The following is a 26,719-nucleotide window of genomic DNA, read 5'->3' as shown; positions in this document are numbered from 1 at the left end:
TGCATTGACGTCGCTTTTCCACGTGACCGCGCCAGAACTCGCCCTGTTGAGTGGCAAACTTTCAACAAAAAGGTTGGTTTTCATAGCGGCTGTTGTGAAAACGCCAGTAAAACTGACTATCAGCTTAAATTACATTTAGTTGGACTTGATAGCAGAGGTGGACAATGGAAAATGTAACTAAGTATTGTCCCTAACCCTAAGTTACATTAGTTACATTTTTCAAGCATCTGTGCTTTATTAGGGTGTTTGTCAAGGAAACTTTTTTTACTTCACTACATTCTAAAGCATAGAATCATACTGTGTAATGTGTATTCTTTTATATTGCATATTGGGGTGGTGATGGCACAGTGGAAAAGTCATTTGCCTTTGGTGTGAGAGACCTGGGTTTGAATCCACTGTGTCACACCATTGTGTCCCTGAGCAAGACACTCAACCCTTAGTTGCTCCGGAGGCCTGTGACCTCTGACATATATAGCAATTGTAAGTCGCTTTAGATAAAAGCGTCAGGTAAATGAATAAGTATTAAAATTTATTTAATACCTAATTACATTAAAATTGTGTAGTTTTACTTGAGTAAAAGTATGTTAATGTACTTAAGTATTAATTGTAAAACAAAAACTTATATTTATGAAATGTAATAGAGTAAAAGTTATGATAATATGCTTTGGAATGTATGTTTTCCAAAGAAAAACACGGATAAAGGGCATGTGTGGCAAGAAAGAAGAAGTGTGTTTTTGGATGTAAGAAGAAAGCCTTGTTCAGCTTTAAAAAGTAATCCGCCCTTATGGAAACAATGGATATAAGGCTGAATTTTAAACTTTTCTATTCCTCACATCTGATTTACTGTCTGTTAATGAAACAAAAGACCTCATGTTAACTGCAGTCACTTTTCTAAAAGTTGTTCAGGAAATCTAAACTCCATAATAAACCTTCAACTTTTTTTTTAAAGTTTTTGGCAAAAAAGTTATTTATTTTCAAGTACATAGATTAATATTTGTTACAGAAGTTTGTGAGTGACTTGCTCTTCTTCTGCACTTTAATGAACAAATGCAATAAAATATTTATGTTTACTATGATACTCACAAAGACAGATATTTTGAGACGTTTATGTGTATTTGTCTGTAAACCAAAAAGAAGTGAACATGAACTAATTTAAACAATTAAATAGAAATGATTTAAAGCTCTATTAATCATAAACAACAAAAACTGCAGCTGTGTTTTTTTTATTATTAACTTGCAGTTACATTACAGCAATAATCATAACAACATACAAAATAGAAATTATAATCAGACAAAACAAACACATAAATAAAAAATGTAAAGAACATACAAATTAAATATAAAGAAAAGCAAATAAGGGCATGAGATCATCATACAAATAACGTAAAAGCTTCACATAAGGACCTAGTGCGTTTTGCTTTATTTTTTTTAAATCCAAGAAGTAACTCTACATAATGTTTCATATATCTATCTTAAATAACAAAAAGTTAGGTTTTCCTTTAGCCCATTTTTGTTTATGGCATTTTCCCATAATCAATAAAAGATTAACAACAAAAGTCTCATTTGGTGGTAATTTTTCTCTATTAAAATAAAAAATACCTCTTTCTCAAAAAGGTAAACTTTTATACCAAAACACTTATAAAGGAGGCCTTCCAATTCCATCCAAAACATTTTGCTATATATATACAATTGAAAAATAAGTTACGTGTACAACATCAACATCCTCCTTTTCTGTCCCACAAAAATCACAACTGACATCAGCATCATCATTAAAACTAAGAAAAAGTGTTTTAACAGGGTACACCCAATGAAGTATTTTAAAATGTACTTTTCTCACCTTATTTGTTATACAATATTTTTTCGGCAGAAAACTGCGGCTGTGTCCCAGACTGCGAGCAGACCGATTGCGTCACATCAGCGCGACCTCAGAATGTGTGCTTCTTTCTCCGGGCTGCGAAGGATATTTTTATTATTTTGTTTTAGTTTTATGATTGTATCTTTGCTGCTGTAATGTCTAGTGTTTTTGTTGAGCTTAATAAAAAAAACTTAAGCGAAGCGGAAGTGCCTTTGTGGAAGTGAAAGGTCAAACTTCCGGAAACAGTCGCGCAGAGGGCGGCTAGTAAAAGATGCTAACAGTGTTTTTATGATCGCTAAACAACAACAGCGGTATTAAATAGAAAGATATGATCTGTCCGATCTGAAGATTTGGATGTTGTAAGACACGAGACTCAAATGATCCACCAGCGACCGCTGCTTTTAATTTTATATCAAACACATCATCATAATAAGGACAACAACAGCGGAATAATGCTTTTATCTGATCTTTCATTGCGGGAGAATTGGACTGAAGTCGCAGGATAAGAAGAAAGAGCTCATGGATGAATAAATATCATTTCTTATGAAGGATTAATTCATATAAACACATAAATGACTGCAGGCAGCGCGGAACATCTTTGTGTGTAGTGTCTGATGATGATGATGATGATGATGATGTTGTGTGTGTGTTGTAAGTACTGAGTGAAGCTTTCTGTGTGATGTTTGCTCCTGAATGCTCGTGACATGTCGGTGTTTAGTGAGTTCGTGGCTCCGCCGGAGTGTCCGGTGTTTGAGCCCAGCTGGCAGGACTTCAGCGACCCGTTCGGTTTCATCCATAAGATCCGAGACATCGCCGAGAACACGGGAATCTGCAAGATCAGACCTCCACAGGTACATTAAACACAAGATCAGACCACTGCAGGTATAATTATCACGAGATCAGACCTCCACAGGTACAATAAACACTAGATCAGACCACTGCAGGTATATTTATTACGAGGTCAGACCTCCACAGGTACATTAAACACGAGATCAGACCACTGCAGGTATATTTATCACGAGATCAGACCTCCACAGGTACATAAAACACAAGGTCAGGGTTAGGGTAGTGATCATAAAGGGAATGTGCTGATAAAAGGTTGATTCTTTGTCATTAGTTAAGGTGTCACGTGTGAATTAAACATTGACTTGAGTTGAGTTGCTCGTTCATACAGAGACATTATGAGAGGTGTGACTGTAATCTGCTGGGTCTACAGGACATTTTTAGACAATACAGCTTAAGTGTTTGTGTGCATTACTGTTCATTTATTATTCACTCTGCTGTCAACATCAGAATCTCTCATACGAACCTGAGTTTAATGTCTGTGTATGTTGGCTTCTGTTCGGTTAGGGTTGGCAGCCTCCTTTCGCTTGTGACTTTCGCAGTTTCCGCTTCACTCCCCGAATCCAGCGACTCAATGAACTGGAGGTGAGTTTAATAAACACACGATGAACAGACACGTAAAGGATACTGCAGGTTTAAAGTGTTTCACTTTCTTCTTTCCAGGCTCTTACGAGAGTCAAGCTCAACTTTCTGGACCAGATAGCCAAATTTTGGGAACTTCAAGGTTGCAAACTTCGTTTTCCTCACGTAGAGAGGAAAGTTCTGGATCTCTACCTGCTGAGCAAGGTAAAGTCGCCCAAAGCAACCTCATGTTTGTGTGTAGCCATAAGCTTTTATATATTGTGCTATACTGACATGATACATCATACGTCTTACTATATTGTGTGTGTTTGCATGGCAGAAATGTTGTATTGACCGCTCAGACCAGTTAATAAACCTGTTTAATTAACCCAGAGGCAACACAAGGATGAATTTGTCGCGTGTTTTGATAGCTTGTGTCTGCAGAAGGAGGCTTTGACGTGGTTTGTAAAGAGAAAAAATGGTCAAAGATCAGCAGTCGCATGGGCTTTCCGTCCGGGAAGGGAGTGCCGTCTCTGCTGCGCTCTCACTTTGAGAGGATCCTGTATCCGTACGAACTCTTCCGGTCTGGAGCGTCATTAACCGTAAGTGAGAGCGCTGCTCTTGTTCGACATCACCTGCGTGTAGGGTTGGGTACTGAAGCACATACTTTAAGAGCACTGTTAAAATTGAGGGGTTTGGAGAGTGAAATTAAAGATATTGTATGGTTAAAATGTGAACGGTACCCAACCAGACAAACATCCTGTTCTGATATCTGATGGGGTGCTGTAGGGAATTCACAGACTTTACCCAGACGTCTCTGAGTCGGAGGATATCGATGAAGGAATTGGGCGTGGGGAGGAAGAGGAGGATGAAGAAAAGGAGACCGAGCACCGATCTCCTCGACACATGAAGGATGAGGTGGGTTTCAGTAAGACCTTTATTCTGCTCCAGACAATAATAACCTATTGATTTATAAAACACAGTGCAGAAGATAACTCTTTACATTGACACAGAGATATATTCTTCTCATTTAATGTGTCTGTCTGTCTGTCTAGAGAGAAAACGAGGAGCCTAAAGCCATGCAGATGTTCAGCAGCAGCCCTGAGGTGCTCACATTAGACATCATCACACCTGGTGAGACTTTATTTTCACTCTGATAGGTCTCTTAAGAAAATAACCTGGGGTATTTCATCTTGTTCTCAGTAATAAAATAGTAAATTGACCCTGTAAATGATTTTCTGTTTCTGTTTAACCGATATTATAGTTGACCATCAGTCTAACCGCATTGACCCGGTCTGTTATCTCCTGCTTTAGATGTTCAGCTTTAATGTTGATTTGAACATCTCTGACGCTTGTGTGTTTGTGTTAAGATGATGAAAGCTTCATCAGAAAGCAGAAGCACTTGAAGGCTCAAGCGTATGCCATTAAAATGCGTCCACGCAAGGAGATGTTGGAGGTCAATTACGTAAGTATGAAGTCTTGTTTAAATCACCAATGCGTGGAGCTTTTCCCTTCACGGTATCTGTGCTATTGATGTGCATCTTCCAGATCGACCTGTACATGTGCATGGCGTGTGGGCGGGGCGACGAGGAGGACCGCCTCCTCCTGTGTGACGGCTGCGACGACAGCTACCACACCTTCTGCCTGATCCCTCCCCTGCAGGACGTACCCAAAGGAGACTGGCGCTGTCCCAAGTGTGTGGCAGAGGTATGGAAGCCCTCATAGGTCATTAAAGACAGATGCATGTCTGTGTGCTGAAGTGATGAAATAATGTCACCTCATATCACGCAGGAGTGTAACAAGCCACGCGAGGCGTTTGGGTTCGAGCAGGCCGTGCGCGAGTACACCCTTCAGAGCTTCGGCGAGATGGCAGACCACTTCAAGTCTGATTACTTCAACATGCCGGTTCACGTAAGATCTTCATCTACAACGGTTTTCATTTAATAAGGTTTCAGAGGCTTGTTTTCTCTGGGACATCACTTCTGTCAGTATATTTGGGATTGTAATAAACTCTGAATTTTCATTTATCTTCAAACCAACAAGTGTGTGTGTGTGTGTGTGTGTGTCGTTGTGTGTGTGTGTGTGTGTGTGTGTGTGTGTTTTAGATGGTGCCCACTGAGCTGGTGGAGAAAGAGTTTTGGCGTCTGGTGAGCAGCATCGAGGAGGACGTGATCGTGGAGTACGGCGCTGACATCAGCTCCAAGGATGTAGGCAGTGGATTTCCGGTCCGGGATGGAAAGAAGAAACTCTTTGGAGATGAGGATGTGAGCCACAAATATTGTTCTTCTTTTGGTATCTGAACTTGAAGTGTTTGTGAAGAAATGTCTGAGATACGGTTGTGAAGATTTTAACTGGCCTACATCAGCCGGCCTGCATCATTTCAGCATCATGTCTGACCTCACTAGTAAATAAATGGACAAAATAACCTAAACCGTAAAGTTGTGGAAATCTTTTCCCAGAAGAGTGGAGGCTTTTATGGAAACTTCATATGAATGTCTACATATCTGAATAGCAGTGGTGTACTTTTGTCCTTCTAGTGGAAGAGCTTTACCTGGGAGCGTTTGTACAAACAGGCTTCATGTTTCTCTCATGTTAAATATAATGCCTTCTTTTATTTAATTGTTGGGTAAATCAGTTGTTGTTTATCTGCATATACTGTTTTTCAGAAGTGTGTTTTAAACTTGGCTGTAGTGATGGTTATAGGTCACCTCAAGTGTTAATAATGTTTGTGTGTTGTCTTCAGGAGTACGCTAACTCTGGCTGGAATCTGAACAACATGCCGGTGCTGGAGCAGTCGGTGCTCACGCACATTAATGGAGACATCTCGGGAATGAAGGTGCCCTGGCTGTATGTTGGCATGTGCTTCTCCTCGTTCTGCTGGCACATAGAGGACCACTGGAGTTACTCCATCAACTTCCTGCACTGGTAACAGCCAATCACAGAGCAGCAGATCTCTTTCTTAGTGAAGTGAAGGATGTTTTGGCTCAGTTTGTGTGTTTTGTGCTTCAGGGGTGAACCCAAAACCTGGTACGGAGTTCCAGCGCATGCAGCCGAGCAGCTGGAGTCTGTCATGAAGAAAGTTGCTCCGGAGCTGTTCCACTCGCAACCCGACCTGCTGCATCAACTCGTCACGCAAATGAATCCAAACGTCCTCATGGAGCATGGCGTCCCGGTACTGTGTGTGTGTGTGCGTGCGTGTGTGTGTGTGTGTGCGCGTACGCGTGTGCATTCAAACTAATACAGACATTTCTGGAGTTTGTGTAGTTTTATTGTGGTTCACAGTCATTTATCACACATCAGTTACAGGGATTGCTTTGTCTTGCAGGTGTATCGGACCAATCAGTGCGCAGGAGAATTTGTTGTGACCTTCCCGAGAGCCTATCACAGTGGTTTTAATCAAGGTTATAACTTTGCTGAGGCCGTGAACTTCTGCACTGCAGACTGGGTACGTGAAAAATAAATCAATTCATGATATTAATTATATAAACAAATATTTGCCTCAGATATTTTGAGTTGTTTGTCACAGATCTGCATTCGTAAGTCATCTTATAATACACCCATTCACTCACTTCTTCATACACCGTGTGTGTTTGTCATTAGCTGTGCAGCTGGCCTGTACGTGAACTTTATATGACGATTGTTGTTTGAATGCACAGTTGCCCATCGGGAGGCAGTGTGTGGCTCATTACAGGCGTCTTCAGCGTTACTGTGTGTTCTCACATGAAGAGCTGGTGTGTAAGATGGCCACCGACCCAGAAAGCCTGGACGTGGAACTGGCTGCTGCCGTGGTCCGAGAGCTCAGCGAGATGATGACGGAGGAGACCAGACTGAGAACCATCGTCCAAGAGATGGTGAGAGACCTCAGAATAAATAAAGTCAAAGTCAGCTTTATTGTCAATTCTGCTATCTCTACAGAGGACTGAAATACCCATGGTGTGAAACACAACAAGTATTGAGAGCTAAAGAAAAATAAGATAGAATAAACAAATAATAAAAATACTTAATATAAATAAAAAAGTATAGTCGGAGTTAAACTGCATATCTGACAGAAGTATTTAAGGAGACTTTCCAAAATAAATGAGAGAAAAATGCATGTGAACTGATGTTGATCCTCCTGTCCTGCAGGGGGTGCTCTCCTCGGAGCAGGAGGTGTTTGAGTTGGTGCCAGATGATGAGCGTCAATGCTGGAAGTGTAAGACCACCTGTTTCCTCTCTGCTCTCACCTGCGCCTGCAGTCGTGAGCGTCTGGTTTGTCTGCACCATGCAGCCGAGCTCTGCAGCTGCCCGGCGAGCGAAAAGTGTCTCCGGTAAAACTCGACAACAGCACACGTAAAACATGAACACAACAGCACCGCTTATTTACTCTGTGTGCATATGTGTGTGTTACAGGTACAGATACGATCAGGATGAGTTTCCCACAATGCTTTATGGGGTGAAGTCACGTGCGCAGTCCTACGACACCTGGGCCAAGAGAGTCACGGAGGCGCTATCAGGCGATATCAAGAACAAGAAAGGTTTGACACCAAGCCGCTTTAGTTTACTCGTCTTGCGTTTAAAAACTGAACGCTGGTACTTTCAACAGATCTGATTGAGCTAAAAGTTCTTCTGGAGGACGCCGAGGACAGGAAGTATCCCGAGAACAACCTCTTCCGTAATCTGAGAGACACCGTGAAGGAGGCTGAGATGTGCTCATCTGTGGCTCAGTTACTGCTCAGCCACAAACAGAAACACAAGTATGTGGGCATCAGTGACAGAGTAAACCCCCTAAACTTAAAGTCAATATATTTTAGTACGATTCTGACATGTTGATAATATTTTCCTTAGCGAGTGATTGATTTCATTGAAGTGCCCTTAAATTTGTCTCCAGTAGAGATGCAGATGGTTAAAGCTAAGCATACAATAAATACATGTGTTTGGTGTTTAAAGACGAGAACGTCCTGAGAGCGGCGCACAGAAGGCACGAAGCAAACTGACCGTAGACGAGTTGAAAGTGTTTGTGGAGCAGCTGTATCGTCTGCCCTGCATCATCAGCCAGGCTCATCAAGTCAAAGTAAGTCAAACCCATCACTCTTACTGTGTCAGTAAAATGTTCAGAAAGTTAAAACCATGGATGTTAAGCCTGACATGCACATTTTCTTCATGCTTTTGGTATGAACAGCAGCAGCGTCGTTGATTTGTTTCAAGTGAGCGCATATTGTACTGTACTTTACTATACTTAAAATGCATGAATTCAGATCTGATGGATGGACAGAGCACAGATTGATGTTTTGGTGTCTCATAGGGCTCTAGATTCTTTATAATGGTCGCACTGGTGCAACTAACCTTTCTCAGTTTGCTCACTTCTTTTTATTAATCATAATGACCTTACATGTTTATGATATATGCTGGTTTTGCATTGATGTAAAGATAAACAGTGACTTAAAGCTTCAGATATATTTTATAAACATTTGAATTATCTGAAGATTTTCTATGTAAACACGCTCTAGATGGATGGGTTTGATCATACACCTGTGTCCCGCATTTTTGCAGCCTCTTGCAGATGATTTTAACTTTTACGTGCAGCTCATCAGTGTCACTTTACAGTAGCGGACCAATCAGAAGGCACAGACGGCACGGCAAGCGTTGCAAGTTTTTGTTTGTAGTAGAAAACTGACAGGGTAAAATCTGCACCTCGAGACCCTGGAAGTTTGTGCTGTGATTTCTGTGACTCATTCCTTCTGGACATTTTTTGATTTAGACTTTGTTTGCGATGGTGGATTGCTACTTTCCTTTATCTGTCCTGAAGCAGTGATGCCCCGGCCACCTGGCAAAGTAATCATTTCAATAAGAAAACATTTGTACTGAGTATGTTTCGAACGTGTCCATCTGTGCATATGCGTGATTAAAAATATACCAAAAGCTGTGCAGAAATGTGCATGTATGAGATGGACACAGAAAGAAAGTATACCCAGGTGCCAACCATGTACCAAAACAACATGGACACCAATGCTACTGTGTATAATTTTATCTTTGGATTAGTTTTGGTATAACGTTGCATTAGCAGCTAAAAGGGTAATCACTAGTAGTGATAAACTTCAAGTAGTGCGCTGTAAAGTCGCTTTGGATAAAAACACCTGACAAATGCATAAATATAAAATAATTAGTATTGATGTCTTCTATCTACTCGCACAATAAAGCCGTTTTGTCAATGTGTGTTCTTTCTCCAACGCAGGAGTTGCTGGAGAACGTAGAGGACTTTCACGAACGCGCTCAAGCGGCTCTCTCGGACGAAACTCCAGACTCCAGTAAGCTTCAGGCTCTTTTAGATCTGGGCTCAGGACTTGACGTGGAGCTGCCCGAGCTGCCGCGTCTCAAACAGGAGCTGCAGCAGGCGCGCTGGCTGGACGAGGTGCGTCTGACGCTCGTGGAGCCGCATCGCGTCACGCTGGAGCTCATGAAGAAGCTGATCGACTCGGGCGTGGGCCTGGCGCCGCATCACGCGGTGGAGAAGGCCATGGCTGAGCTGCAGGAGCTGCTGACTGTGTCGGAGCATTGGGAAGAGAAAGCTCGGACGTGCCTGCAGGCCAGGTGACTGTAGATTCCTCTTGTGTATTGTTGTGTATGTGCATGAGGTGATCTCAGGTGCTGTTAGTAAACGTGAAGCATGATTGTGCTCCTACACCAAAGGTTATAAAGTGATCGTTCATTAAAAAATGAAATTCGTAGTTTGTTCTGCATCCACTTGCATTCTTCCAAACTTGTATGAATTTCTTTCATTCACATAGCTGTAATTCACTAGAATCAATCACTAAAAATATCTGACGGTTGATAAATGGATAGAGTAAATGCTTAACATTCTTCCCCAGGCCTCGGCACAGTTTAGTGACGCTGGAGAGTATTGTAATGGAAGCGAAAAATATCCCAGCATACCTGCCCAATGTGCTCGCCCTAAAAGACGCCCTGCACAAAGCAAAAGAATGGACAGCCAAAGTTGAAGCCATTCAGGTAAGGGTTTGACCTCAAAGTCTTTAGAAACCTAACCTGTCTTTAAAAGCCAGAAAATGCAAGTGCGTGCTGTGTATTTTTATCAAAAACAGAACGGCAGTAACTACGCCTACCTGGAGCAGTTAGAGGGTCTGCTAGCGAGGGGTCGCTCCATCCCGGTCAGATTAGAAGCCTTGCCACAGGTCGAGTCACAGGTGGCCTCTGCCAGAGCCTGGAGGGAAAGGACGGCTCGCACGTTCCTAAAGAAAAACTCAACCTACACCTTACTCCAGGTAACACGCAACCCCGCCAAAGCTTACTATCTTTTAGCGACCGCATTAAAATGAAAAACTGATTTGACTGTGATACTGGTCCTCATCCATCGATGATGAAACCCTTTCAGGTGCTCAGTCCACGTGTTGACATCGGCGTGTACGGCACCAGCAAGAGCAAACGCAAGCGTGTCAAAGAACTGCTGGAGAAAGACCGCGGCCTAGAGCTGGAATCTCTGAGCGACCTCGACGACGGCTCGGAGGAGACACGTGACCCTGGTGCCGTCGTAGCCGCCTTCAAAGCCAGAGAACAGCAGGAAGTAGATGCCATCCATTCGCTTCGTGCCGCCAACCTGGCCAAAATGGCAATAGTGGAGCGCATAGAAGAGGTGAAATTCTGTCTGTGTCGTAAAACGGCCAGCGGATTCATGCTGCAGTGCGAGCTGTGTAAAGACTGGTTTCACGGCGCTTGCGTCCCCCTGCCCAAAGCCGGAACTCAGAAGAAAACTGTGGCGGGCTGGCAGAGCTCCAGCAAGGAGTCAAAGTTTCTTTGCCCGTTGTGTCAGCGTTCCAGGCGACCGAGACTGGAGACCATCCTGTCGCTGCTGGTGTCACTGCAGAAACTTCCCGTGAGGCTGCCGGAGGGCGAGGCGCTGCAGTGTCTTACGGAGAGAGCCATGGGCTGGCAAGACCGTGCTCGGCAGGCCCTCGCCACCGATGAACTCTCTTCTGCCCTGGCCAAGCTGTCGGTGCTCAGCCAGCGCATGGTGGAGCTCGCTGCTCGAGAAAAGACCGAGAAGATTATCAATGCAGAGCTTCAGAAGGCGGCAGCCAACCCTGATTTGCAGGTAAGTGCACCTAAAACAGTAATAATGTGTTGTTCTGAGGGTAGAAGTGAGATCAGTTCATGCTGGGGATGGGAGGGGTCTTTGATCTTCTCAGCAGTCTTCACAACTCTCTGCAGGCGCTTGCGCTTCAGTACCACACAAAAGAGTTGTCCTAATAAATACAAACTCTACAACACTTGCTGTTTGATTGCCAGGGTCACATCCAGACGTTTCAGCAGGCTGGTTTTAGCAGGGCCACGTCACCACGACCCTCCATAGACTACGACGATGAGGAGACCGATTCAGACGAGGACATTAGAGAGACCTACGGATATGATGTAAAGGTATTTAGGTGCTTGAAGAACTGTTTTTAGTAATTTTAAAAGTAGTCTAGCACTGCTATTTTTTATTACTAAGGTTCTCAATATCAATTTTCCCGCCAGTATTTTTCATGATTTTAACAAAAGTTGAATGTCTCCCGGAAAATGCTCTTCTTGAAATATATAAAAATACAATATATTAAATGAAAGAACAGACCCTCTGCTTTCAAACAAAACCTTCATCAGTTCTCTTTTTATCACCTCTCAAATATGGGAAGGTTTCTTCAAAAACCCCAAATTTTGCATTTTTGTGAAGGACTTTTGATAGAGATCAGATGCAGAGCAATCCTCAAAATTTAGACAGACATACAGCTGTTTGCCCTAGTGCGATACTTCTGGGTTTTATAAGTTGTGGAGGCCACCTGGTGGATAGTAGCGGTATTGTAGATTGACGAAATAACTCGTCAATGGCGGGGAAAGAGTTAACCCTAATTGAATATTTTGGTAAATTATACGGTATGTGTCGACCGGTTGAGTATCCTGAAAATGTCAATATCTGGACTGCCTTTATTTGTGATATAGCGAGTTATAACCAAATTCAAGCTGCCGCATAGGTCACATCGCTGTTCATGTCTGCTCATGTTTATCATCGCCTAATAACAGCATCCATTAGGGATGTAACGATTCAATTGCGTGTCCCATTAAAAATGCCTGTCTGAAATCGATTCTGAATCGCAAAGCTGCGATTTTTTTTTTTTTGTTTCATGCACAGCTTGTGCATGTACTATGGCTCTGTGAGTAGTAGAAAGTCCTTATCAATCTAAAATCATTATGAGTCTGAGTCGTTTATAATGTGGAATTAAAAAAAAGCAACACTTGTTAAATAAAAATCATTCAAAATATTCTTTATTATCATGAAAATACCTGAAACAATCTGAAGAACAGCGTATAAATATTCCTGTAGACATTTCCTGGAATAGCATTTGTAATACTACTTCTTCTGTTGCACAAAGGGAGTTTCTGCACAAGAGCGCCCCCTGGCGTTCGGATGTGCCGGGATTTCACCGTAATTCATTCATTGAGAAAACGCACATTTGCACGGTTAATCGTTTCACCCCTAGCATCCATTAATGCAGATTACATAAAATTCTACAATAAAATACTGAGCTGTCTCGCTCTCTCTTATATTATTACATTTCAAAATATGTAAACTATTCATCACCATTGAAGCCTAGATTCCGGCATTGACTTTTGAGTTAAAGAAATGACAGTGGCTGTTTTGTTTTAAAGACTTCTTAAAATAAATCTATTGTCTATCTCAGGATTCAGGTGAAGTGAAGCCGTATTTATTTTGTGATGAGGAAATCCCTGTGAAATCAGAGGAGGTGGTCAGTCACATGTGGCCGACGACACCGTCTTTCTGCGCAGAGCACGCATACTCATCGGCCTCCAAGTCCTGCCCACAGAGTAAAAACAGAACAAACACATTTATACTTTAAACCCTCACATTTACTGTCAAAGCACAACAACATCATCTTTTTTCAAATCCTCCCTAGATCCCACTGTCCCACGCAAACAGCCCAGAAAAACACCCCTAGTGCCCCGGAGCCTGGAACCACCGGTGCTCGAACTGTCGCCAAGCGCCAAGGTTCAGCTGGAGGAGCTGATGATGGAGGGTGATCTGCTGGAGGTGTCTCTGGATGAGACGCAACACATCTGGAGGATTCTGCAGGCTACGCATCCTCCTTCAGAAGACAAGTTCCTGCAGCTCATGGAGGTAAGAGTGGGTTTGTTGTTTATTAGATATTACTCTCTTAATTTGTAGATTTCCAACCTCTCCGATCCTCTGCTGTTGCAGCCTGATGATGCTCCTCTAGACAAACCTGTCAAGCTTAAGGTGAAGGACATCGAAAAGAAGAGGAAGAGGAAGCTGGAAAGGGCAGAACAGCAACTTCTTCTGGCCGCTAGCGGCATGGATGGACGGCCAAAATCTAAAGACATGAAACGGGTGCTGGACCTTAAGCCCAAGAAGAAGAAACTGAAGCTCAACCCGGACAAGTCTCGCGAGCTGAAGCAGCTGGCCAAGCGTCTGGTTAAGGAGGAGAAGGAACGGAAGAGGAAAGAGAAAGCTGCCGCCAAGGCCGAGTTCTCCAAGGATGGGCTCGAGAAGAAGGCAAGAAAAATCTTGGATATACCATCGAAATACGACTGGTCCGGCGCTGAGGACTCCAATGATGAGAACGCCGTTTGTGCCGCCAAGAACTGCCAGCGGCCGTGCAAGGATAAGGTCAGTGAATGTAGGCACCGACTATGGATGTTAGACAGTAGGGGTGTGAGGTTTCACATGCGTGTTCACGGTTCGGTTTGAATCACGCTTTTAATGGTCATTGTTTTTCTGAACTTCAGCGAAAACTTTCTGCTGCCAAATCAACAGAACTCTCTTTGATTTAGTGAAAAACATTAAAGCTTTCCCATCAGAAGTTCTTGAATTTAGGGCTGTTATTCATCTAGATTTTTTCCAGATCATTTGACCAATTCAAGTTTGAATCCAAGTGCACTAAAGGATAGATATACACATGGTATAAAATTATATAATTCACTTTTTAAAATCTCTATGCAGATATTAGGCATTGTTTAGAAATTTCATGGTAGCCTAAATCTGAAAACCAGACCTGAAACCCCTATGTTCAGGCATTTCTACAAGGTTTTGTTGTATTTGATTGTAGTTTAAGTACACAGTCATAATCTCTCATCACATGTTAAACCAAACAATTCAAATATATTATTTTCTAACTATTCATAACATTCTCCTATGATTGGTTGGGAATTTAATTTGATTTTTCATTAATAATTTCATCAATAATTTGGATAATTTGTTCTATGATGGACTTCTTTATACCATTCTTTAAAATGAATCTTCAAAAAAGTCATTTATTTGTAAATATTTACAGTATTGTTTGCTTGGACCGTTGCATTTCATTCTGCATCATCTGCATTGAAGCGTAGACATGTTTTTATAATTCAGCTATAATTCAGCAGGTACCACAGACACGCGAGGTTTAGGTCATGGGTTCAGTCATCTCTACCTTTACTTGATTTTACTTGACTTGCTTTTGAAGAAAAGAGCTGATGGACAGTGCACAAATGCAGGAGGGTGGCCCTCTCTATTTCTTCTTCCACGGTGACACAGAACCAAAGCACATAATGTCTGCACTGTAACCAACTTCCATTCAAAATCTCCATTCCCTAATTTAAAATCACGTCAAAATGTAAACTCAAATTAATAATGAAAACAAATCGTGAAAATCGCCCAGCCCTAGCGGAAATGAAAACTCCTCCAGTGATTGAAGTACAGTTGGGTTGAGACCACTTTAAAAGCTTTCTTCTGTGATGAACGGGAGTCATCTTAGCCAAGCTTCTGCGTTTTCATTTTACTTAATCAAAACATTCAATATAGATGCATTGACCCGAGGGAGGTAAACCACCACACCCCTATGAATAACCCTGAATAGCTTGGGTCTGTTGCTATCATCAGACTGCTTTAGTCATTAAATGTTGTTGGTTAGAGAGACTCATCTAACTGTTTGTTTGTCTTTGTGTGGTTCAGGTGGACTGGGTCCAGTGTGACGGCGGCTGTGATGAATGGTTTCATCAGGTGTGTGTCGGAGTGTCGTGCGAGATGGCAGAGAACGAAGACTATATCTGCTCGGCTTGCTCTCGTAAAGTTACCACAGAGACCGTAGTGATGTCATCGGCTGTGTGCAGCAGTCAGTCTGTCCCGACCCTTCCTCTAACCGACCCTCAGGAGAGCAGTTAACACTCGGATCCTCACCCATCATATGACACTGATATAAACATCATCACATATGAGTGTAGATTCAGCTCACGATGCCTGTGGCACAGGGTGAGCGATGATGAACGAACCCAAGTCCACAGCAGATCAGATGAGTCGGCACAACAAATGAACTCGAGTCAGATCTCTGCCGTCAGCAGGTGTGGGATTGGGATTAAATGCTTGGATTTAGTGCATCTATTTATGATGTAAATGTATTTTTATCAATTCATAATGGGAAGTTGGATGGTAGTTTTTCCACATTTAGTCAAATCATTGTTGTCATTTTTGCATTACAGTGTAAAGATATTAGGGAAATGATCATGAATAAACCATACCAGTCCTAAAATGAGCTTCAATTTCTTGATAAGATTTATAATTATCCCTGAACGTTCAGACCGGTTGAACCTCACCTGCGCCTGATCTTTCATAGTTTTGTTAGTCTGATGTTTGAGCTGCACATTTCAGTTTCTGATAGCACATAATGCAGTGAAGAGGTAAGGTTAGGAAAACTTAAGAGGTCTTTAAAAACTGCAGCATCTGCTGACCTTCGCTTTTCCCAAATCGGTATTTGTCTGCAAATGTTTTCACATTTGATTGTGTGTTAATATTTGTTGATCTTTGTAGTTACCATCACGTTTTATCCTACAGAGTACAAACTACTTTTATTAAACATGACCAGATGAACTACAGTTGCCATGAAAAGTTTTTATACCATTTTCTAGAATCTGTCAAATGCTAAAAGTTTTAGAGGAATTGTGAAAGTTAATGTGTCTCGTGGAGTAAACTTAAACACACTAAATGAATAAAAGACAAAGCACATTACTTCAAATACGTCCAATTATCTCTTTTAAGCAATCGCTGCCACTGGCAGGAATGGCGTTTGCCAGTGGCAGAGATGGTGAGTCATGTGACCTGACAGTCGCGCAGCTCCTGCCAGCAAGTTTAAGATTAAACTCCTACAGAAGATCTGAACGCTTCACGACACACATGAAGAAATCACACTGACAGCAGTAGAGAAACACACAGAATGACTCACACTTTGCATTGTGGTTATTGTTTATACAACTGTGACAACCAAAATAAACCAGAAATCTCTCTTTTCTGTATGGGTAACATACCAACCCTAAATCTACACTATCAAACACCATATACATACATTATACATACATAAACATGTCTTATGCATGAATTATTAAAGATACTAAAATCGCTCCATAAATATCCACACAGAAAAGCAAAACAAATTAAACTCGCTCTAAAAGGTCTCAAAAGTGGATCAAAAACTTTCATAAAAGTTGTCTTAAAACCAATACCCAACACCTGTTCTTGTCTTAGGACAACTTTGATTAACTTTTTTGATCCACTTCAAATGTTGACAACGTAAATTGTTTTTAGGAAAAAAATACTTTCAAAATATATTTAGATTTTTTAAAGATGGTATTTTTAGGGGGGCTAAGATGGGGGCTTAAGCCCCTCTAAAAAGGGTCTAGAACCTTACCTTCCATATTGTATGATAATCAATATGAAAAAATAATTTCTTAACCTTTGCACTTTTCCTGAACACTGAATCAAATCATTAATCCTTGTCAAATAATATTTTATTTAGCAGTGTTTCTTCACTTGTTAAATTATTTTTATATATAAATGAAATATTTTTAGATTTTTGCTATAAGAATACTTACTGTCTGATGTGCTTGCTGTTATCTGTGTTTGCTTTGATGATTTATAATAGATTTCATTTTTATTGAGTCGAACTTTAAATGACACTCTTCTTCATATCATTGGAAACACCCAGCACGATTGTGCACCTAATGTCAGGAATAGGTTGAGCAGATATCTTGTTTTATAGGAAAATTTATTTTTTAAGTATTTCGTGTTTAATGCTCATGGTATTGAAGGGACAAGGCAGTAGGCATTTATTGGATTTCTTTAAGGTTGGATTTAAGTTTATTCTGTAGGACAAAGTTAGAACAGAACTTTTATTTTGAAATATCAGGATTGATAACGCACTTATAACTCGAGACTGTTACCTTAATTACGAACACGCATCCAAAACGTTAATGTTGAGTTTCATTAAGAGCAAGACTTTCTTAACAGTTTAACATAACCATATTACTCGGTGCTGCTGTGTTTAATTGGTCGCTAAAGGTAAGTTTTCGGTATCGTTTTTCAGTAATTTGTAACCAATTTGTTCTCGATGCTTGTAGCTACACATGAGAAAAGTTGTGATGCTCTTGTCTTGTATGACGTCAGCAGCAGCCAGCACACCAGCAGCAGGACACGAAGTTAAAAGTCTGTGGTTCAGCGATTCAGTCATTTTTAATTCAGTTTTTAGGTCCAATTTATCTATCATGGCAACAAGTGACTTGCTGGTTGAGAGAGACAAAATCCAAAAGGAGATTTTTGCTATTGAGATTTCTTTGCGGGCAGATGGAGGAAACATCACAGACCTGTTGTCACTCGATGCCAGTAGCGGTAAGTCACAGAGACTCCAGGGCTCTGAAGTCTCACGCATTTCACTCAGTTCACACGCCAAACTTTTATTTCTCACGCTGAGAAGTGACTGAGAACTTTTCCTGCTACGTACAGGCATATGCAGTGAAGTTCTCTGCCGAGTTCATAACTGATTTTAGGTGTGCTCAAATGACATCATAGCACCGCGAGAACGGCTCGAAGGATCTTACAGGAGTTTGATTTTTAAATCGCTCTCGCGGTACTGTGATGTCATCCACCTGTCTGTTCTCGCGCCGCCGCATGAAGTCGCAGCTCTGAGTTAAATGCCACCTGCAGATAATCAGAAAGACATGAAAATTAGTTGTTTTTGAATAAATTGCGTAATCTCGTTGCAAGCACGAGGGGAAGTTGTTAGAGCAATATCCGATGGATGCGATAAATAAAACCTTAGAACCCCATTATAGGCATTTTGATTTTACGATTCCTAATCACTCGATTTTGATCAAAGACAATGAGAGCTGATGTTGGGAAAAGAGTCCCCCATTTTTAATAAAGCTAAAATGTGTACCCTGTTATATCTCTTACTCACAGAAAGCTTGAGGGTAAGATCTGCAATAATGTATTATGTATGCCCAGGTGAAGAAGTACACTTCCATAAAGTACTTAAAGTGCTCTGTAATCACATACTAGTTTTGTACTTTCTTCCTTTGGACTTGTTAAGATAACATCTAAGTGTACTTATCTGTGTCATCTTGAAACCAAGAATATGAACTAAAATGTGCAAAAAATGTATTTAAAAAATGTATTAAGGTACCACTAGTAGTATATTGGAAAAGGTTATTACAAGTGGTAACCAAATATATTTTTCAAATACAGAGGTAGTATGATAAAACCACATTTAGTTCGTATTCGTACACTTAGATTTTCTTAAGATTAAGAAGTAGGCCTACTAAAGAAGATTTATTTGTATATTAAATACAAAATGAGTGCAGGAAAGTAAATCACTTTAAGTCTATTATGAGAGTTTGTTACTTTATGAACTGCGTGTACATTGAGCACCACCTGGGCCATATGGGGCCAGATTTCATTTGAATTTTTATACATTTAAATGTAAAAAAATATATAAAACCATTTCTTTAATTTGGATTAATTTGTCTTTTATCAAACTTAGTTGTTGTTTCTATTTGTGCTGGTTGATTATAAACAATAGGTAAAATTAAACTTAGAGAATTAGTCTCTCTTACCAACAACATTCAATGACTAAAGCAGTCTGATAGCTTAAGGTACTGTTAGATCAGGTGCCTCATGTATAAAACTGTGCGTAGGATCCTTACTAAAAGTCTACGTACGCACAAAAGCCAAAAATGGCATACACCAAAAATTATGAAGACTTATAAAACAAAGCAATGTTCCCTTTATAAATCACAGATACCCTGCGAGTGTGCGTACATGAATCATCCTTATATCCCACCCTGCAAGCCCATTCTCCCATCAAGTTAGTTTTTTTATAAATCACATCATTTGCGTGGAAACTGGCGTACGTACGTTTCCAGCCCTGTTTTGTGCGTACGCACGCTTTGTAAATGAGGCCCCTGGTCTCCACACCAGACAAAATAAAAAATGTGCGATCCAGCCCCGGAGGCCAGATCATGTCAGAAAATATAAGTTTACTTGTTTAACAGGCTTCTGTCAGTTAAGAGTTTGATCGATCATTGCTAGAGAAGAATACATGCAGGACATGAGACAAAGGTGTTGATGGTAAAATAGAACAGAGTTTTATTGATGGACCGTTTTCAGATGCATATGTCTCAATGTTTAAACCTTTTCCAACAATCATGAATTTAACATGCACTGTTATAAAAAAAAAACGGCTTAATAGCAACATCCCACAAACCTTGAGCTTCCATAAACATTTTCTTTATCTATCTCTGTTTACACAGACAAGACAGCTCAGAAACTTCACAAATGTGATACAACTATAAGACTGAACAACAATGAAATCAATAAGACACATGAAATATGTAAGGGATAATGTAGAGGCAGCCGGTAGTTATTGGGAAATAAGCCCCGACAGTGTGATCAGGACCCGACGCGAAGCGGAGGGTCTTGTATCACACTGAAGGGGCTTATTTCCCAATAACTACCGGCTGCCTCTACATTATCCCGCTTATTACACGGCTACTTGTCACATAAGAAAAAAAACTGGACATGAATATGAATTTGAAACATTTTATTGGCATATTTGTTTTAAATTAAGATTTTTATCCTTCCGCGAAACTTTGCACAGATGCATAAAATGATCGTAATACCTTATTAAGATCCTCTGCTTCATACTTGTCTGTCTCCATTTTTTTCTCTTTAACCAGTCTTTGAGAAGTTTTAATGCCCATTCTGTATTTTTTGTGTGTTGACTTCCTAGCTGTCATGCTCTATTTTGAGCGATTTTACTCGTGCAAGTAGTCCGGCTATGCGTTATTATTTTGGAGCGGTTATTATTTGAAAAGAACGAACCTGCAAATGTCTCAACTGACCAATCAGAATCAAGCATTCCAGAGAGCCGTGTAATAAAGAAATATAATGAATGGATGAATAATATAATAAAATATAGAAATATAATAATGAATAAATATAATGAATAAACAAATGAATAAACAATAATATAATGATAAAAATGATAATAATGAAATTAATAATAATAAAAATAATATTGAATAATCAAATATATGGATGATTATAAAATGATTATGATGATTATGTAAATAAATGATTAGGAATAAACTTAAAAAAAAACACAATAATAAAAACATTCTACACGTAAAGATCCTTCAGTACCCTAACAGATGTGCCCTCAATATGTCTGGGGTCATAGCGTGAACATTTTGACTTTTCTCCATGTTTATGTGCTATAATTGGATCCCCAGTGCGTCGATCAACCTAGAAAATGTAAGAAAAGATCAACCCAGTTACTTTGTTTTGGTTAATCATTCTGTGCAAGCATGTGAAAAATTTGGTCCAGATTTTGCCCGTTTTGTGACGGAGGAAGCAAGGCCAATTACAATAATACCGCTCCTTAATCTGCACTAACCAACCACGGCACTGCCATTTAGTGCAGAGAGAGTTAATAAACAGTAGAGACTAGCTCACCGTTTCATTAATAATCATATACTTGCATTGTCATATTCCCGAGTGTTTTTGTTTGAGATGCATTTTCGTTGTGCTCCTGTGATAAACCAGCGACGTTTAGCACGGTGTACAGTCCACTCTTTTATCACAACTTGGCTTAAAGTACTTTAATATTTTGGAACCTTTGGTCCTGATTCCGTAGACTCACCTGCCACCGCCGTTTTTTAAAATCAAAGCAGTGAATGCAGGGGGAGAGGGAAGAAAGATTATAGCATGGTAGATTAACCAGCAGGAGACGCGCAGCGCACAGACTGTTGTGGAGGTGAATTACACTCAGCCGTTTGAGCCAAAAATTGTTGTCGACAAATTTTCATAGTCGATTACGTTGACTATTTGATGGCTCCTTCACATACAAGCCTCTAAAGCCTCATTTATGATAATAAAACATTGACAACATTACCTTTAATATGCAAAATATGTTTTTATTTAAAGGGGCGGTGAATCAAATACTCAATTTTAACTTGATACTTTGTTATTTAAGAGGTCATCATAGTTAAATGAACATCCTGCAAGTTTCAGAATTGAAAACGTCCGTGCTACTGAAATATAACAGTTTTTGGCACCAAGCCAGTTTTACAACCAAGTGTGGAATTCGGAGACAGCCACTAATCCATGTTCCAAAATAGCCTATAACTTATTGTTTTTGAATGTAAAAACCATGCGAACATCATAAGTAGACCTCAGACAACAGCATAAAACAATAAAATCGACAAATTCACCGCCCCTTTAACTACACTTTTGAATGTTTATTTCAAATAACCCAAGAGTCAGACTTCACGGCCACGGATTGAATCTTGGGATAGCCAAGGCTGTAAAGGATACATCTATGGATCCTTGGTTTCAGGGGAAAAAAGGTCACATTTGGAGGATTGTATGTGAAGGGGCCTTCAAATTGGAAATCCTTTGCCGCGGCCCGGTGACATCATTTGCCTTCAGCCCCTGAATTGGGATGCACCAAGCCTTGGCTTTCCCAAGATGCAATGCGTGGCCGTGAAGTCTGACTCTTGGCTTATTTGAAATAAACATTCAAAACTGAAGATAAATAAATGTGTATATTTTGCAAATTAAAGGTCCTTGTGACTGTTTTACTATAATAAATGATGTTTTAGTGATGTGAATTAATATAATTAAAGTAACGCAACTCCCCCCGTGGGCTAGACCGTCTCATTTCAGTTTGTTTTGTGCCCTTTAGACGCTGCCACCTTCAAATATTGAGCCTTGCCTTTAAAGGCCACAGCCCCTGAATTGGGATGCACCCATTGTTTGGATTTATACTGTAACATTAATTGTTTTTTCATGACAGATGATGAATCTGTTGACAGTGGACCTGCAGTTAATGAAGCGGTGAGAATCTAGAAATATCACTCAATAGATGTTACCTTTTTTATTGTTTTTAACTTCTAATTGTTTCTAACTTTAAGGTGCACGATGATCTAGAGACAGAACGCCAACGCATTCAGAGAGAGATCGAGGAATTAGAGAATACACTTGGTGTTAATGGAGAACTGTTTGACATTGAGGAAGGTTAGTAAATTGTGGTTGATGATTTTGTTTTGTTTTTTGAATCGCTGATGCCGACAAAGAGAAAGCAATGTAGCCTATATAAAGTTCCAGTGTATTAAAGAAATTAGTATTTATTATGCACAATATTTACAAATTCTATTTAATTTAGTCAATTAATTATATAGCAATACAGAGTCCAAGTACTTAAATATTTCTGTTGGTGCACACTTAAAGTACACATTATGATATCAATAAGGACAATTATTTGTGTTGTTTTCCTGCTTAAAATTGTGAACTTTGTTTGTTATATTTAATTATATATTTAAACAAAGGCAAAATTGGAGCACAAAGACAGATTCTGAAAAATTCTGAAATATCATGGATAATTTATCTCATTTCTTCTTGTTAAGCAGAAAGTGAACACGACAGCGATTTTGTAAGTTACACCTTAATGTCATTGATCTGTATTTGAGCACATGTATGCGTTTCAAATTTAAAACCATAAGATTAATATATTGTTTTGTCCTTCTCAGAGCAATGAGGACAGAGTTGAATTGGATCTTCCTCAAAATATAGAGACTTGCCTACAAATTAATTTGGTCTATCAGGAGGTGCTTAAAGAAAAACTATCTGAGCTGGAGAAGCTTCTGAGAGACAACCAGCAGCAGCAGGTGAAGAACGAACACATCTAGACTGTGGTTAATTAAACTGAGACGTAATGAAATAATAATAATAAGTCATTGAAGATCACATCTCAGTGCCCGGGCTATTAATGAAATGAAGTTTATCTCCACAGAAAGAGATTGAAGGTCAGTTGTCTGGTCCAACCACCTATAGCTCTTCTTCACCCGGAGGAATCCCTATTCAGAAACTATTTCTTGGATATTTCATGAAGCCTTATTTCAAAGACAAACTCACTGCTCTGGTATGTAACAATAAGACTGAAAATCAAATGTGATAAACATGAAATGGGTCTGCTAGGAGAAGAACTGTTGGTGAAGTAAAGTGACATCTAAGAATAAATTTCTGGTTATTTATCTGTTTGCTTCAAGGGACCTCCAGCAAATGATGAAACCAAAGAGAGGATGAGTCATGCCACCAGACCCATTTGTGAGCTGAAAATAAAGAGATGTATGTTTTGAGATAAAATGTGTGCTTCACATTGCTTTCATTAACGTATTATTTTTGATGTAAATAGAGTTCGTCTTTGTGGTTTTGTCTTTCAGGGGAGGTTTGGCAGAAGGCTTTGCTGACCAATGCTGTGGCCACGGACACTATGAAACGAATGCTAAAGCCCAAACTTTCCAAGTTAGTTCTGGTGGAAGAAAACAAACAAAAAATTAAATAAATATATGGGCATTTAAATAAATGTATGTGATTTCCTCTTAAAGAGAGAGTTCGGCCAAAAATGATATTAAGCCCAAAATAATGCATTCAGATGCGAGTGTACGCAGTTAATGGAGGGTTCTGTGCCTCTGCATTTGTCATACGTCACTAACAAAAGTGTGTAGGGGTGCGTGAGGCACAAACTAACACAAGGTTAATTGTAACACAGACCGTTTAACATTGTTGCACATGGTTGAGTGAGTTTTTTTTTCAAGTATTGTTTTAATACTGACGAATAACGGTCTCCCGCAAATTTATGGAAAGGTATCATGTTTTTCCATGGAGTTAATGATCTCTAGAGTTTTTTGGTAGTTCATCAAATGTTTGTTTCAGTTTTTGAGTTGGGTGTGTAAGATACCAAATCCAATGTTATGTCATCTTAATCAGTGTCTTGTTGACTAAAACATAGCATCATTTTGAAAGATGTCTGCAACCCTTTTTTTGGTAGGCTTGTTAATATTTTGACCCAGCGGGGTTAACGCTGTGTTACAACTAACTAACCCCTCAGCAACAACGATATGAAAACCGCTAACGTTAGCACAATTCTTGCTGATGTTTTAAATAGGCTACATATGAATGATTGTGCTGTCTGCCAACAAAATAAATGTGCCCGTCTTATCAAAAATTCAAAATCTATTTTTGTTGATTTCTTTAATATTGATTGAATAATTAAAAGTCAACGATTCAAATCGTAATGAAATTAATGGCTAAAATCAGATTTTGATTTTCATGATCTTAGAATTTGATTTTGAGACTTCTGTAAAGACTGGGTCACACATAATTTTTTTGTTGTTGTCATAATTGTGCTGCTTTTTCTCACCTATTTAGACATTTGTATCCATTTATAATTGAATTAAGGTTAGATGAGGGATGAATAGTGTAAATACGCATCTGTTATAGACAGATATATAAACAATATCCACTTAGTATTGAAATATTTGCCTGCAAGCTTAAATTTTAGCAAGTGTTACAACTAACCCCCTGCCTGTTACAATTAACCCTACCTATGGGGTAAAGTTTGCCCTTGTGCCATGTTTGGTGTAATTGTTTCTGAATGGTAAGTACTAGAAACAAACTTTAAATGTTCATTTGTAGCAGAGATGTGTGTGTTGCTTGTGTAAAAATATAATTAAGCAAACATTTTTTTTAATGATTGAGCCAAAACCAAAAAGTGTTAAGTTGTGCCCCGCTCTCCCCTACACTACGCTGATACTCTCTCCTGAATGGCATGAGTTTATAAAGTTTTAAATAACTTATACATACATTTTAAATAACACTGCACAGATTAATCTCAGAAGGTCTTTGTTTATCCCCCTGAAGCCTTTTGGATTTCTTTTGTAAAGGATAAATGCACATGACTTGAAAGAGGTGGACCCTGTAACTTTACATTTTAACAACAGAAGGATCAAAGACATTTTCTAAAATAACTGAAAATGTGTTTGTCTGAAAAATGATGGAGATGAGCATCATTTTGGGCCGAACTATCCCTTTAATACTATTAAAACAGGATTATACTGTTGATTTGTGTATGCGTTTTGTTTTCTTATTTCAACGCAATGGTGTTTTCTTCTGTTTTCATAGGCTGGACTACTTGAGTGGCAAGATGTCTAAAGCTAAAGATACGGAAAAGGAGGAGATGAAAAAACAAATAGATTTAATACAAGAAGATATTGCAGAGATTAGGTAAGAACTAGTCTCGAAGCAACATCATCTTCAAAAGTGTAACGTGTAATTGATCAAACTCACAATTAAACCTTAGCGCAATGACAAAAGAACAGCTGCTGGGTGATCGCAATGACGACCATGACTGGGAGAAAATATCCAACATTGATGTAAGTTACACAGATACTTAATTAAAATGCAATACTGCTCAATACAATTCGGTCATTCTCACAAAAACAAAAAAAACATTTGTTTGTGTTTAATAGTTTGAAGGTTTACGCCATGCCGATGATTTGAAAAGATTCTGGCAAAACTACTTGCACCCCTCCATTAACAAGACCGCATGGAAACAGGAGGAAATTGATAAGCTGAGAGAAATTGTACAAGAATACAACTGTTGCCATTGGGATGAAATTGCAGAGGCTCTTGGGGTAAAGTCAACCAAATACATGCACCTTTCATAATGCTTGCTGGCCAAAAAATATATATATACTAAAATATGTATGTTAGGATGAAACTCTCACTCATATCATAATATAACATTTATGGCTGTTATGATTATACGATTTACCTGACAATTAACTGTCTAATAAAAATGGCCCCATTCACACTGCAGCTAAATTCAGTAATCGCTTTATCTTTTAGTGTTAAAAGTCCGATATTAAATGTGTTATTAGTTTGTCACACCAGAGAAAAGTGTTTTCCCCCTGGCCAAAGTTAAATTATTTAAAAAAATAAGTTATCCAAATCTTTAAAAAAGGCAGATTCCTTTTCTTTTAAATGGCGGGGGCATGTGGAATTAAATGATTTAATATAGTAATGCAAAGTCGGCAACACCAAAGCTCCAATGCAATGCATGCATGGCGCCATGTTTTTAAATAATAAATATTTTTTATACTTTTGGAGCTTTGGTGTTGCCGACTTTGCATTACTATACTACTACATTTTTTTTGGTCGAGCACCCAATTTAAATTGATGTGCGTGCTTTAGCCTGCTTATTAAATGAATAAAATTATAAAATAAAATATAAAGTGCAAAATAAGTACCTAAAACAA

General features: G+C 39.5%; 2 protein-coding genes across 5 annotated transcripts in view; both read left to right on the top strand.

Moving 5' to 3' along the window:
• The first annotated feature begins 1,345 nt into the window (after positions 1–1,345).
• Positions 1,346–15,822, top strand: kdm5a (lysine demethylase 5A). Of its 2 annotated transcripts, none has more exons than XM_065271154.2 (27): positions 1,346–2,706; positions 3,206–3,283; positions 3,362–3,484; positions 3,691–3,861; positions 4,049–4,177; positions 4,315–4,393; positions 4,630–4,724; positions 4,808–4,966; positions 5,051–5,170; positions 5,365–5,523; positions 6,003–6,184; positions 6,269–6,431; positions 6,585–6,704; positions 6,916–7,110; positions 7,385–7,566; positions 7,649–7,773; positions 7,842–7,992; positions 8,186–8,309; positions 9,471–9,826; positions 10,105–10,243; positions 10,336–10,515; positions 10,626–11,342; positions 11,537–11,659; positions 12,964–13,108; positions 13,198–13,418; positions 13,500–13,928; positions 15,249–15,822. In XM_065271154.2, the coding sequence occupies exons 1-27, from the start codon at positions 2,560–2,562 to the stop codon at positions 15,456–15,458; spliced, it is 5,022 nt and encodes a 1,673-aa protein (XP_065127226.2). In that variant the 5' UTR covers positions 1,346–2,559; the 3' UTR covers positions 15,459–15,822. The 2 variants fall into 2 exon arrangements, with proteins under 2 accessions (XP_065127226.2, XP_065127225.2); XM_065271153.2 differs by having other exon boundaries at positions 11,537–11,665.
• A 1,636-nt stretch (positions 15,823–17,458) lies between these two features.
• LOC135752501 (snRNA-activating protein complex subunit 4-like) overlaps positions 17,459–26,719 on the top strand; it is a 37,363-nt gene continuing 28,102 nt past the window's right edge. For 2 of the 3 annotated variants that reach the window (XM_073814033.1, XM_065270987.2), the window contains exons 1-12: positions 17,459–17,624; positions 17,805–17,951; positions 22,417–22,457; positions 22,535–22,637; positions 23,030–23,052; positions 23,150–23,287; positions 23,413–23,541; positions 23,669–23,747; positions 23,843–23,924; positions 25,584–25,685; positions 25,762–25,834; positions 25,931–26,095. In XM_073814033.1, coding sequence (XP_073670134.1) covers positions 17,828–17,951; positions 22,417–22,457; positions 22,535–22,637; positions 23,030–23,052; positions 23,150–23,287; positions 23,413–23,541; positions 23,669–23,747; positions 23,843–23,924; positions 25,584–25,685; positions 25,762–25,834; positions 25,931–26,095 — 1,059 coding nt within the window. In that variant the 5' untranslated portion in view covers positions 17,459–17,624; positions 17,805–17,827. Of the gene's footprint in view, positions 17,625–17,732; positions 17,952–22,416; positions 22,458–22,534; positions 22,638–23,029; positions 23,053–23,149; positions 23,288–23,412; positions 23,542–23,668; positions 23,748–23,842; positions 23,925–25,583; positions 25,686–25,761; positions 25,835–25,930; positions 26,096–26,719 lie in introns of all 3 variants that reach the window. The other variant, XM_065270985.2, reaches the window with a different exon arrangement.

The sequence above is a fragment of the Paramisgurnus dabryanus genome, chromosome 1, assembly GCF_030506205.2.
Source record: "Paramisgurnus dabryanus chromosome 1, PD_genome_1.1, whole genome shotgun sequence".
In the NCBI taxonomy this organism is placed as follows: domain Eukaryota; kingdom Metazoa; phylum Chordata; class Actinopteri; order Cypriniformes; family Cobitidae; genus Paramisgurnus; species Paramisgurnus dabryanus.
This window is presented reverse-complemented; position numbering and strand designations above follow the sequence as displayed.